Source organism: Solanum pennellii, chromosome 1 (assembly GCF_001406875.1).
Source record: "Solanum pennellii chromosome 1, SPENNV200".
In the NCBI taxonomy this organism is placed as follows: Eukaryota; Viridiplantae; Streptophyta; class Magnoliopsida; order Solanales; family Solanaceae; genus Solanum; species Solanum pennellii.
Window position 1 is genome coordinate 92,859,579 of NC_028637.1, and position 14,811 is coordinate 92,874,389.

The window sequence follows — 14,811 nt, forward strand, 5'->3', positions numbered from 1 at the left end:
CCTTTTCAAAACTTTAGACTTTTCTGCTCCTATCCGAATTTGAAATCTTACTGAGAATTGGCGGAACGTGAAAATGTGCTCCAATGGCCTCCGACATTTTGTCAACAAAAAGTATGCAAACCAAACCTTTCAGAAAGGTTTTCAATACATGGCCTATGGCCTGCGGATAGTCAAAGATAAATACACTGCCCATGCTCCGATCCAAGAAGTGAAATAAATAAAGTAAATGCTGTGGTAAGTTAAGTGAATAAGTGTGCTTCTCATTGCTGCATGTTTTTTTCTTCTTTTTGGTGGTTATATACTTCTGATTTAGGGGTTGAAAATATGTAGTCTTTTTAAGTTATAATTTGTTATGATTTGAACTGATGCGACAACATTCAAATTTAAATAACCAGCTCAAAATTATTTTGCCAAATTTGGTAGCTGGGGTTAGTGATGTTAATTTTGGCAGTACGAATGGATAAAACACGGTTATTGTAATCGAAATATAATGTCAATGATTCAGTACTTTCAAGCTGCGGTAAGAGTCTCTACGATGATGACAAATTCATGGACGTATCCATTAAACCACACATTATATTCGGAGTGACAATCTATTTTTAATCTTGTTGGATCCAATATTGATATCTTTCTATCGTGTATGGTAAATAGCACTGGATATGTGCTTCTCAAAGAGGTTTATCTTTGTTTGGAGGTATGTAAATCCTTTGGTTCAACGATATACCATCTGCTGCTTCTAACAGGACTATCTTTAAGCCATTGAAGTCGTCAGTTTCTGAATTCCAGATCTAGTCACTTTTGCCTAAGAGTCAATCGCAGAGCTTGGACATATAGATAGCCCGCAACAAATCAAATACCAGAATAATTTTGTTATTAGCTTTTGTATCTTAATTTTTTTTTCTCTTACATACCATTCACATACATATTAGGATGTGTTTCTATGAAATACATATTGATTTCAAACAAACAATGTGAGAATATCAAGTTGCAAAAACATCCATCATAATTTCAAGTTACTCAATGCAAATTTCATAAACCACAAGGATCCATGTCTAATACAGTTTGGTTCCGACTCCCTTTTTAACAATAATCCAACCAGTTAGTAGGCATTCGTTTGAGCTTCGCATTGTGAAATGTCAGAAGAACTTATGAAGAAGTTCTAGGAATACTCAAAACCTTCTTCAATGCCTCTTCTGATTTCAGAGCATAACCGCCCCAAACAACCATAAGTTTCTCCAATACCCGTGCATTCTTCAGAAAAAACCTTAGTAGTTCTATCTAGTTTTCTTCATCTTTGAAACCAATCAACTGAATCGACTTTAGATGAGACTCGAGCACACAATGCTTTCTTCAGGATCATGCATCTGCCAACAATGATGGATATAAGATTTTCATTAACGGAGTTCGAAAAACAAAAATGTGGTGTTTGAGATCTGAAACTTGCGAACCCAAGGTAACTTTTGAACTCCCTAAATCACCGAGTCAGTCTCTAGTCTTGTGTTTAGGGGACTCAAAATCTCTATATATATATATACATAAGAAGTAAAGAATTACCTTATATGTACAATGTAATTTTTTACCAAGGGGGATCGGGTGGAAAACCTCATGGCCCCGACCTTGATCTTCCCGTACTGACCAATATTGACACCATTCATAATACATTAGAGAATTCTCTCCCCATTCTTCATCCTGGCAGACAGTTGAGAGTCAGAAGAGAAACCAATATATCGTTTATGTTTGTGTTTTAACACTTGTATGCTTATTCCGAAGAAAACTTTACCTTCAGGGAAACGTTGCATAGTTTCAGAACTGATACAGAAGGGACTTCCTTGATCATCCTATGCATAAGAATTCCAGTTTTCTCAAATGAGAAACCAAAAATCATCCCATTTTTCATCATTATACTGAAAATTGATGTCAGCATACTCTATTGAAAAGAGATTCTTGATTACAATATCCTTTGGAATATGACATTAAGATTTTGAGTGCCGGACAAGAAATTTTGGTTTCACAATTGTCATAATAATCGCCCTGATGTATAAAAGAGATGCCGATTCAATATACGTTTTAAATTGCAATCAATTATTTCCAAATTTTCAAGGAGTTTCCACATTTAGAGAACAAGCAATTTGTCAAATGTTCATCTGATAACTTTGACACAGCAAAGATGAAAAAATTTCAGGTGATGAAATCCGTCAAAATTATTAGGTAGTTTAAGAACATCACCATACAAGTTAACTTGCAAAGATTCACAAGTTACAAGACATTGCGGTAACTCAAATGGCTGACGATGCCAAAACAACAATACAAGTTGTTGAACATTTCTTCTTGTTGTTGCATGAATCAACCGCAACATATATGTGCTTTCAAGCATATCGCAGGCATAACGGACAAGGTTAATTGTTTTTTGGGAAATTAAAAAGGTATAGAGAAATTCTTTGAATTTCACTTTATTCGAGTAATTAAGTGAAGGAGAGTAACTAGTATCAAAGCGGAAGTAGGGGATGGTAGTGCATATGTATTTCCATCTTTTGGACAATACAATCATATGAATCACATCAAAAATACAGAGATTTGAAAGGATATTGTGAAGTATATCAACTGGAAATGAATTTTGCCCATGCTGAAAAAATAATTTTTTTTAAAAAAAATTGTTATGAAATTGATATTCGACGATTTTTTAAAATTATCTCAATAAAATAAATAAATTAGAAGGCTGAAATTTGCTATATCATTTGTTAGATCCAAACCGGTCGCTAATAACAAACGGTCAATTATTCAGATTACAAAACTGCAAAAATCATCATCGCCAATGCCATGGCTAGACCTTTGTCAACAATCTTCAAATCGACGAAACCCCATATTTCGAAACCACCAAAACCCTCAAATTTTGAATCTAATCTCAAATTTCCATCTTCTTCAAGTTGCAGCAAATCAAGAAAGTCTGATGCAAATTCACAGCGATCATATCCGGAATTACTAACAAGCCCAGCTTCAAATTCAACGGAATTTAGTAATTCTAAGAAAAAGAGGTCTTTGTGGTGTGTATACCTTATTCTCTCCACAAATCCACCTATTAAGACCTATGTTGGTGTCACTACCAATTTCTGTCGCCGGTGAGTCTTGTTTATTCTAAGGGGAAAATAGAGTGCCTACTTTTGATTTAATAGATCATGTTAGAGTGGTATTCTTATATGGACGTGTCACTACAAAAAAAAAAGTTTGAGTTTGAGTTACATCATTTTTTTTCATATCTTTACATGTTATTGGTGCTAGGTGCATATTTGTTTGGGTTCCAGGTCTATGCTCCAGTTGGGAAGTGGGGTCTGGAATGCTTATATGGACATGAGCTAGTTTTCGGGTTGAATTAAGTCAGAATGACTAGTTTTTCTGTTATTGGTTTTTACCAATGTGTTAATCATGTCTAGCTTGTTTGTTGTTGGTTATCTCGATGCTTATATAGAGAAAATAGGTTAAGAATTTCATAAAGGAAAAAATCGGTAAACTTTTATAAGATCTCTAAGATGGAGTTATCCTACTGATCTCCCTGTTAGAAGCTGAATTTTTGTACTCTATCTCTCAGCTTCTCCATTGTGAAGGTATTATTCATTGTATTTTACTATTGTGCCATTCTTTTTGCTGGTTTGTAGCTTCTTTCTTCACTCATTTTTTCTAGTTTTAGATTCTTCGGGGAATTCATTCATCCTTGTTCTTCGTCCTCCGAAAACAACAATAATGTTATCAGTGGTTTTCCCTAGTTCCCTTAGATAATTACTACAGAGGTCTAAAACACATCATGATGGAAATGTTGTGATATTCCATAGATTGTGCTTTCTGAACTTCATTTTAAATCTTCTTTGTTTTTTCTAGAAGCTTTAATTTAATAATTCTATGAAGAGTTGGATTGGTTGCAGTAAATGCAATAAAATGAACGAGTAGGTTCTACTATGACAAATAACAATCTTTATTCTACTGGTTGTTTTATATTCACCCAATTTTCGCACACATTTTAGGAGATTAGTGTTTTTTAGGACTTAAGAGAAAAACTAATATATGGTGGTAAACTGGTTGTTGCCCTTCCATTGAGCATGTAGTGACTACTAACCGCCCCCCACCCCCCACCCCCACACACTTATATCTAAGCTGCTGATTTCTAATTGATGATCTCTTTTTTATAGACTAAAAGAACATAATGGTGAATTAAAAGGGGGTGCAAAGGCATCTCGCTCAGGAAGACCTTGGATTTGTGCCTGCCTTATTCGGGGATTTAAGGGCAGAAGTGAAGGTACTTTCTTTATACAACTATTATATATGATGCGCTTCTTTCTTTCATCAGAAATACTAAATTGCCTCCAAGTCTATAACTCCTGTTATACTAGCGCATGTTTAAGTTTTGACTACACATACTTTTGTTGTTTAGATGTTCCCTTTTTGATTTCCTTGATATTCATTCGGTTGCCTAATATCATGATTCAATTTTTAAGCTAACCCCATCAAATATCAGTTGCAATTTTATGGCTGTGCATTCTCCTGGAGCATGTACACACTTGAAAGATGGTAGCGTAGATGCTTTTAATGTTTCATTTTGTACTTGAACCAACAAGCCATTTCACCTAAGTTTCTTTAGTACTGATTCTATAGTTTTTATGAGTACAAAGTTCATCTGTTGATTGATATGGATTTCGGTTCTGACGAGTAAATATGCAGACTATACCAAAGACTGCATCAAGGTATGACAAATATAGATTGTAATCCGCTAGGTACCTGGTGCCTATTAACTGGAGTAACACAGCCAACCACTTCTGCTCTCTTGATTCGTAGACCAAGCTCATCCTCCTAACAGCAATTCAAGAAATATGTCTAAATTGCTAGTTAAGATATAAGTAAGGTTTGACATGACAATGCATTATAAAGAGAGTATAATTGATGTGTCTGTTTTCTTCAAAGTTCGTAATCTTGTTATTACCAAGGTCGAGTTAGGAGTTAACAGTGTGAGTATTAGCTAGAGACGGATCATAACAGGATAGTCATAACTTTTCCCTATATCTGGCCCAAAATGTCTGTAGGCATAGAACCATACAGTTCTCAATGTTGTTGGCGATTTTCGCAGTACAATTGGTTATGTTTGTAAGGGGGCTCAACAGTTTGTCAGGTTGTTCTGCATTTGCAGTATCTTCTGTTTTGTATCAACAAACAACCTTTATTTTCTTTTTCCTATTCTTAATGGTGACCACTCAATTTTTCCATTTTAGCTATTTCATCTTTTAGACTCTCTTTGCTTCCTTGTTTTCATAAGAAATAGAAGCATATCGCCAGTTACCCACTAGTAGGTGCACAAGGTAACATTTGATTGCCTAGATCTACTGCCAAACACTTGGGATTTTGTCTATTCGCTGAAACTTCATCTAGGTAGCTGAATTTGTAAATAAAAGCAGTGTCTGTTTCTTGTTATGGCATAGTAATGGTGTACTTGCAGAAAACATCTACACAAGTGAAGCTCTTACTTGTTCTGGAACATTCCTCAAATTGATCATCTTGCTCCACCTTATGCTTAGTTTGAACGCAATTCAGACATAATACTGAAATATGTTTTTAACTGGTAGTAATCAAAATTGATTATCCGGCTTACAATTTGCAGAACAGTTCTGATAAGTTGTCGTGCAAACTATTTTCGAAACACAATTTTAAAGGTAAGTTGAGACTCTAAATCCATTGTAGCTCTCCAGGATAGATGTATTCCTGCTGCTTGTTGACTCTTAATGTCCCAGGCCATTATTTTAGTTGTCTTGATTTTAAGTGTGTTATCATCATTTCTAAATATCAAAACGTTGTTTGATGTGCTTTTACAAATGCTTGTCATTGCTGAATTTCCTGCTTAAACCAAAAAAGAATCTGCTCCTATAATAATAGGTACTGGAAAGGATCACAAGTGAGACCTGCCTATCACATTACTAAGACAATCTCATCGTCCCAAACCTTACTTTTCTCTATATCATCAACTTGATAGCTAGAAGTGTTTGTCTAGCATGCGACTACTCTGCTTATGAGTATATGTGAAACTAGAGCATTGCCATCTTCATGTCCTTAACCTTTTAGTCAATGTTGAATAAACTTCTCTCTTCCTAAAGCAGTTAGCTTTCATTTGCTTTCACCTGGAGTTTAGAGTTCAAGCAAGTTGTCTAACTTACTTTGCGACTTTGTGGTTGAGCTTGTAGCTTGTGCATTTGAATCAAAATGGAAACAAATTTCGAGAAAGCTTCCCCGTAAAAGGAAGGGTACTACTGAGGAGCAGGAGCCAGAAGACAATGGAGCTCTTGCATTATTGCAGCATAGACATGCAGCTCTGGATCGCGTTCAAAGTTTGATTGATTGCAGTGACTTAAATATTGATTGGCGTTCTAATTTTCTCTGATTTAATATATTGATTAAATGTAGCCACAGTTTTATACTTTTTCACTTGCAACGGTGACTTGTACAAATATATTTATTATAACCGGTCAATATCAAAATGAAGATGATACAAGTCTTGAACTATTTTGTCAATTTGATAATATTTTTGAACTTAGCAAGAGTAAATCAATTGTTATGTTCAATCTAACATAACTTGTTAAAACATAAATTTTCATTCTTCCCAATATGTAACACCAGTATTAATTTTACACAAATTACTTTAAATGGTGAAAAAAACTTTAAAAACATCACATATTGATATATGTTTGTGCACATCACTCCTAGAGTAGGATGATTTACAAGAATATGTTGTAGGTAAATAGTTTTGAACTTTAACATATTTACTTTGGGGACAACTTTGAAATCAATAAATTTGTTTTAGACATTGATGATTTTCCCATGGACAATGCCGTGAAAAGTTCGAACCATTCGAGTTATTAGGTGCAATTTCTAGCCTAGAATACGTCATACAAGCGTGTGAATATAATCAGCCACTTTTTTACACATGTAATTGAATAATTATTTATCACTTTATAAAATATCAAAATATTACCGGTGAAACTCCATAACAATATCATATTTTAAAAATATATCCATTGTTATTGGCTATTTATGAAAAGATGATTAGAAGAGGTTAGTGGATGTAAACAGGCTTATGGGTAGGAATCGGGTCGGATCATTTCTCAACCGCGTCGTCGATTTGAGAAATAAATTCGGGGTCAGATTATTAGGGCTTTGAACAATCAGTGTGATTGATAGAGAGAGCAGTAGAAGAAAATTGGTGCGTTGATCAAAGAGATTTAAGCATGTCGTTGATGAAGGGAGAGCCATTGGTGAGGAAGATCGCGCTGATAGCTAAGTACGCAGTGTTTCCGGGAGCTATGGCTGCTGCCGTGATCTATTCTCCTCCCACTTATGCTTCTTATTTTAAGCCCCAATCTTCTGCTTCAAAATAAACTGGGATACCCTTTTGTTTTCCTCATGGGTACGTGCCGTTTTCTCTTATTTTGGTCACTTCTAGGGTTTGAAATTAGTATGCGATTTCATTGCTGAATTCATGCTATCTCTAGATTTCAGTTGACCTAATTTATGTTTTGGGTATCTGATGTCTACCACTTGCATATCCTTGAAATTTTAAACTGATTCTTGTCTCAGGGTTTTTAATGGACTATTTGATCATTTTGATATTATACGTAATTAATATCTCGATATAGCTCCAGTAAGACCAATCGACTTGATAAGCTGAAAAGGAGTTAAATTGGGACGGAAGGAGGGTTGTTTGCCCTTGTTTCTGATCTCTTCGACGTTTTGGGTTTTGGATGCCATGTTGTGAATATTTATGTTCCTAACTTTATTGGCCTGAATTTATCATTGGGTATATAGTGCGGATTTACATTTTCTTTTTTAAGCTTGTGATTAATCTTCTATGGTTCCTTGGTGTGTTGTGCCTCATTTAGACGGGGATGTCACTTGAGTTACCTTGAATTACATTTGTTTTGCATTTGTAAAGAGGAAAAAGTAAATATCATTGTTAGGTATAAAAAACCTGGACTTTTGATTGGTTTGATTGTGTTTCCTGGTTATATGGGAAGGAATTGTGTTGTTCATGTGGTGACACTACAACAGTGTGAATGCTGTTTAGATTACTAAAGACTAGTGGTAAGAGCGCAGCTAACTATGAGTGGATTAGGTGCACGTCACAGATTCAAACTCTTCTGCATACAAAAACTTGGTATTTAAGTGGTGAACATAGATGAGCATGCACATTATCTTCCGAATTGTGCACCACTTGCCATCAGGGATTTCTCGGCTACAAAAAAAATGAAATTATTAAGGACTGTTAAGTATAGGCAATATGTGTATTATCGTATTGTGTGATCTTTATAATAGTTAATTGCTATCTGTATATGGTGGAGTATATTCTCATTACTCTCTTATTTTGAAAATGAAAGCACGGGGAATGAATATGTTTATGGAGGAATTGTTTGTCTGCACTTTTAACTGTTTGGCTTAACTTTCTGGTTAACCCTTGTATACTAGTGGAAAGAATGGAACAAGAGTATTTGCATTTGAAATCAGATAAATTGCGTCACAAATGGAATAGTCCTCAGTGTCGTTATGAGTTGTAATGTATTTGCTTTTTCTGTAAACGAAGGGTGTTTAGTGAGTACCAAGTAGAATGAGCTGCAAGCATATATGAATATTATAGAATGTTGTGACCAACTTTTTCACTTATTCTGTCTGAATTTTCTAAAATGTGCTTTTTTATCTTCTTATTATTTGGTTATCTCCTTATCCATGACAAAAAGCAAGTGGGGTTGAAAGTGCTATGTAAGCAGTTACCCTCCTGCATAAAAGACGACACTGGGATAGCCGTTACAAGAATGTATTCTGTGAACTCAATTAAGAACTTGTTTGCAGCTTCGTGGCCGCATGGTGCGGAAGAGCTAACATCTGTTTGTTCTACCTTTTTCTTTTCTTACTTCGCATCCCAGAACACCCTCCCCCCCCCCCCCGATACTTCCTCTTCTGTTTAACTATTTAAAGATGTTCTTACTAAGCTTAGGCATTAATTGTTTTGAAGCTCGTGATTTTGCAACTTTCGACTATCGACCAATATTTTTGTCTCTACATATAGGTTTTATTACTAATTTCTAACCGTATCAAAAAAAAATTTTTTTTACTAATTTCTAGAGATCAAATATGAAGTTCTTTTAGTTATGCTACGAGACTTGAATGACCTTAATGACTAAGTGACAGATCAAGAGACATCTAGTTTTGAGGAACCCCTAATTTTCTAAAAGAGAAATTATCCAGCATTGTGAACTGGGTTCTAGTGGAGCGGAACAGGTATAGAGGAGTCAAATGGATGACCAAATCTAGTTTGAAATTGAGGAATAATTTTTTTGATATATATTTATTACTCGTAAAAAGGTCTGAACCCCCTTATGGAAGAAGTATAGAATAGCCTGTAGCTACAAGAATATTTTTCTCTATTGCTGTTAGCCAATCATTTATACAAGTCGGAATTGATGTATGCTCCAAAAGACAAGAAAAATCAGCAAGATGAAGTATTCTGCATGAAGGATAGTTCCTCTTAGAGAGATCTTCTAGTTCCAATTCACTGCCTGGTTAATGACATTCAATGTCACACCCCTTCTTTCTTCTGGCTTCCTACTAATCTTACATTGAAATTATTGACACCTCCATTGAAAATTGTCAGATTCCAAGACTTGTTGTCTTCTTTGGATGTATTAACTGATCTACAGCATTTTTCCGCCACCGTGGCTTGTGTAAAAGGACTTCTTTAGACATTATATTTGTTGTTCGTTTAGGACTTTTCACTTTCAAATACAATCTCTTAAACACTTTACCGCGACAGCTGATTGACCCCGTGCTCTTGGAAGGAACTGCCAACGTTGCTTTTTGAGTGGTCTACTGTTAGCACCTGCAGTGATTTCAAATCCCACTTTGTATAATTCTTTCCAATTTCATGTCTCCTGCCATATGTCTGATGTTTTTGTCTTCCGGATCCTCCTGTTTTCCTTCTCCACCCCATAGACCAATTTACTTTCTTCAGGCTTGTTCCTTTGCGTCAGATCTTTCCTGCTGTTTCCCTAGTATTGGTTTACTAATTACCTTCGGTATTCCTTGTTCCATTTCACATCCCTCCATCAGAATCACTGTTTTTCTAACTCACACAAATGGAATTTTCATTTCTTATTTGCTTCCCGCTGAAAACTTCTTTCCAAGTTCCAACTGCTCCATTTTCTCAATGCATGATATTGGTAGTCATGGGAATAATTGATTTGCTCGTGCTTTTTGATACTTGGATTCTTTTGCTTGTCTCCGACTTTTGGTTGAATATCAGTTTAACAGTACATTGTTAAGTTTTTCCAAGTATTTTAATAACTTGCATTGGGAAGACTGGAGAAGCAAAGTACAAGGTTGAGTTTGTACTTTGATGAAATGAGCTGATTATCTATTTTGGAAATGAGAACAACCCCATTACTCAACATCCAAAAAAGGAAGTGACAACTTTTCTATTTGTATATGACTTGATTTGTACTATTCTTTTTCATGGTCTTGTTTAGGTTGATCTCAAAGGTATCAAGTAGGGCTTGTAAATTAACTTCTCTGAGACTTTTTAGCCCAGTATGACACAGTTTACATGTTTACTAAAACACCAATCTAGTTGCACAAATGAGCTACACTATAAATCAAGAAAGCAATACTCTATTTCAGTTGGGTTTCTTCTTTCTGAGTACCACGGTTCCTCTCATTTTATCTTAGCTATATTTTGTTTTTTTGAAGGTGTAGTGTAACTAACATGATATCATTCTTTGATTGCAGGGTTCTTTTTGACTTGCCGAATGCTTCTGTTGCAGTAGGCTCTATTTGTAATAGACGTGGTATGTAGTAATAATCCAATGGCAGTTTGTTTCTGTACTCGAACTATCGACTTTTGAAAATTGGAATAGACTCGCTCCTTTCAATATCATGTGAAACTTTCTTCCATCATATGTATCCAAGTTCCTTTCAAAGCTTGAAGGATAAGAAAAAATTAAAGAGTAACTAATTCATAAATAAATTTGAAGGTTTTTGTGTATTGAATCTTTAGTTGTACAGCTGAAACCTGAATTGGTCCACACGTTAGAAGGAAGACTTAAATTGACCACCTAAACTTGACATGTTTCTGGATTTTCTCTATGAAAATCATTTCATATAGTAATACATACTACACTTTTTTCTTCATTTATAAGCAAGCACTAGCTTCATATTTTCTAATTTCCAGTTTTTGATAATATTCCTTGCTAAAGACTTGGTCAGAGTTTCAAATGAAGCTTCGATGTCCTCTTTTTTCTAACCCCAAAAACTACTTTTTTGACTTAAACCACTTTTGACAACAAATAATCCATTGAGTGTAAAAAGTTTGCACTATCATATCATATTCACCAATTGCTTTAGCTACTACCACTTTTTGGCAAAGGAGGAAATACATTTACTTTGCTAAGTAAGTTCTTACATTATTTTTGAGTTACTTTTTCTCAAATAAAAAACAAAAAAATCATATTCAATCTCCAAAAGTGAACAAACTCTTTGTTAAATGAAAGCTACATTTCAGAGTATTGATTGAAGGACCACAATTAAAATGGGACACCATTTAGGTATTTTGGAAGCCATCTCTCTGGCATTCATATCCAATATTTGACCTTATTTGGAAAAACAATAATACCACTTACAGATATCCTACAATTTACGACAGCAACATGGGGTATTATTTACTATCATATCCGTTCATTTTTATTTGTCAACATATCTTTTTTTATCGGTCACTTTTATTTGTCAACATTTATTTTTTTTATGTGGATACTGCATGTGGATTTTCCTAACTGGCTTGAAATGGACTTGCCGTAAACTTCTCTTCATTATTCCAAAGATTATTGCTGCTTGTCACCTTCCACATTCTTGGAATTCAACATTTTTATTATACTTTGGCTGTTTTTCTTATTTTAAATTATATTAGTCCCCACTCCCCTTTTACTAGTTAAATATTTCACTCTCAAATTATTTATTAAGTACCTGTTTTACTAAAAGTTGCAGAGTCATTATTAACCATGCATTCAAAATTAAAATTTAGCTAGTAGTACTACAGTAGCTAATTTGAAATAAATAAATCAAAGTGGACAAGTAAAAGGTAAATGTTATTTTGGGTAATTAGTAAAAGAGGGAAATAGGGAGTACCTTATATAGTTACTTTCCGTAAAAATTCTTAATTAGTTGACTAATTTTTTGTGATAAGAATATTTAGTTGAGTACTTTGAAGTTGTAAAAGAAAACTAGTGATATTAACTTCACAGCTCGGTGATTACGGAGCTAATTTCAAATTTCTTATCTGGTCGCTCAACTAATAGTATTATCATCTCACAAAATCTTTTACGAAATCGTAATTTTGTCACGGTTGGGTTGGATGCTGAGATTAAGGTACAATACTGACCTCAAGTCACTTTTCTTGGTAAAAAAGACGTTAATCTCTAAGATAATAATTATTAACCGAGTGGTCGGAGGAAAAAAAATGGAAGGCCTAAAAGATGTTTGCATCAATGTAACTTTCCAAAAATTTATTTCATTTAAAAAAAAGGTAAATAACTTTTTCCTTTCATTTGTCAGTATTCATAACTAGTAACTCTGAATAATAAATACATAAAAAAAAATGTGGTCACTTTTTGAAATAAAGCGTTCATATTCCTCTTTTGCTAAGTCCAATAACCACTTTCTTGAAGCACTTTTTGAATTCATTGAGTTCCTAAAAGAAGAATTTGTTTACAAGAATAACCATATGGTTTGGTCTATCATCACAAGTTGCATGCCACTTTATAGCTAATTTCACGCTTCAAATTGCGGGCAAATAATATTTTTTTTTGTTACAAACATTATTTTGGTCAACTTAGGATCCCAATGTAATCCTAAACCTAGCTAAGGAATAGAGTTAATATTTCTGTTTAGGAAACTACACAAATTGAACTTATTAGGTAAAGTATTTGTCCAAATTAGATCCAACTCAATATATTTATCCTGATTAAATTTACGGTCCAAATTGTTTACTCGATTGCCCTCTTATTCTATTCATTGAATCATTATTTTTTCATCCTTGATACCATCGGAGTATACATATACTATGATACTATTTATATATGGTATCTGATGATATCAAACAGTAACTGAACCGTTTTTCCATTAAAAGACTACTTATTCCTCCTTGATGCCATCAAAGTATGTATATACACACTGCGATGGTTAAATGCACACTGATAGTTAAAAACAAGGGGTACGTAAGTAAGGGGTTGACACTTGTAAATAGTTTTCCTTTTGGGTTACAAGTGTTTTCTTTCTTATTTTATTATTACACAGAAACAAGGAAAAACGAGGGAATTGATAATTACAAGGTGAAAAATCGAACATTTATCAAAAAAGTAAAAATTCAAATAGCTAATTAATTGAGCTAATAAAATGTTGTGAGTTAATTTTCTAACTTTGGTGTAGAGGCTTAATTGTTCATCAGCATTGATAATAAAAACAATTAAATGCGTTTACCTTTGGTGATGCTATCACACCAACTTTCGAATTTTGTCAACCTAAGAAAAATGGTGGGGGGAAAAGAAACTGATCTTTTAGTAAATTTAATTACCTATTTGATAAAAGTGAAGGATATTATACATGATTAAATTGTTTGGTTAATTAATTAAACCACGTGGTACTTATAATAGCTTTTACAAGTGTTTGGGACAATTAAGGATGATTAAATTGCTTCCACAATTAAGCCTAAATTATGTACTATCTTATATTCTCTTCTTTCATTATTATTTGTCATGATTTTTATTTTTAGAATCAAATTTTAATATTTTAAGGTGTATTTTTTTTAATTATATTGATATGCAAAAAATTGCAATTTATAGTACTTTTCATATAGTTTTTGAATATTTTGTTTAAAATAACGAATTAATATAATATAATATAAGTTTGCAAATTAGTCAAATTGACTTTTGAAAAGCGTAACATGACAAACAAAAGTGGACGGATGGAGTATGAAGTATAAAGAGGCAATTTCTAAATCAAGTATCAATTTTTTAGACGCATCTTTGTTAAACTAAAATGATTTGGTACCAATTATTAGTTCGTACAGAATAAATTCACCAGTAATTGTTTCACTATAAACTTGACTAAGGTAATCTTGTGGTCTTAAATAAAACAAATAAAAAAAATATTTTTTTTTAATCTTGAAAATGAACCCTCCTGAGTTAAAACAAATTATCTGTTACGTGAATACTACATTGCACATTCTTATATGTAAAGGACCACAACATTTAGGATATCTTTTTGGAAGCCATTTCATATCCAAAAATTTATGGCTTGTACTATCTTGTGAAATATAAAATATAATATGAGAAAACGATTTTGGAAAAAAAATCAGAATGTTATATTAAAATGGTACAATAATGAAAGATTGTTTTGTGTCCTTAAATTATTATATGTCTGTGTATTCTTAACTGGCTTGAAATGGACATTCTATTATATTTTGTGTTTATTATTCAATAGACTATGCATACATGCACTGTCACGATCCAAAACCGAGCCGCGACTGGCACCCACATTTACCCTCCTATGTGAGCGAACCAACCAATCTAAACCTTAACATTTCAATTTAATATCAACATAAAGCAATGCGGAAGACTTAAACTCATTAATAAAAGACAATTCAATAACTTCTAAAATTCAACATCTATTATTTCCCCAAAATCTGGAAGTCATCACCACAAGAACATCTATGATCAAATTACTAAACTAAGAGTATTCTAAGAA

The 14,811-nt window shown here is 33.6% G+C and overlaps 1 protein-coding gene and 1 long non-coding RNA gene across 2 annotated transcripts; both read left to right on the forward strand.

Annotated features, from left to right (window-relative positions):
• The first annotated feature begins 2,658 nt into the window (after window positions 1–2,658).
• On the forward strand, window positions 2,659–6,534 carry LOC107013028 (structure-specific endonuclease subunit slx1). Its single transcript, XM_015213015.2, has 3 exons — window positions 2,659–3,116; window positions 4,179–4,285; window positions 6,216–6,534. The coding sequence occupies exons 1-3, from the start codon at window positions 2,818–2,820 to the stop codon at window positions 6,410–6,412; spliced, it is 603 nt and encodes a 200-aa protein (XP_015068501.1). The 5' UTR covers window positions 2,659–2,817; the 3' UTR covers window positions 6,413–6,534.
• A 528-nt stretch (window positions 6,535–7,062) lies between these two features.
• On the forward strand, window positions 7,063–11,064 carry LOC107032319. Its single transcript, XR_001458351.2, has 2 exons — window positions 7,063–7,435; window positions 10,804–11,064. It is a non-coding gene; the product is annotated as an uncharacterized LOC107032319 (long non-coding RNA).
• The last annotated feature ends 3,747 nt before the right edge of the window (window positions 11,065–14,811 follow it).

Bases quoted from the DNA above. Each gene is read 5' to 3' on its own strand.
- LOC107013028 (XM_015213015.2), top strand. From the start codon at position 2,818: ATGGCTAGACCTTTGTCAACAATCTTCAAATCGACGAAACCCCATATT. The intron at 3,117-4,178 runs GTGAGTCTTGTT...TCTTTTTTATAG, and splicing joins ACTACCAATTTCTGTCGCCG to ACTAAAAGAACATAATGGTG. The intron at 4,286-6,215 runs GTACTTTCTTTA...TTGAGCTTGTAG, and splicing joins ATTTAAGGGCAGAAGTGAAG to CTTGTGCATTTGAATCAAAA.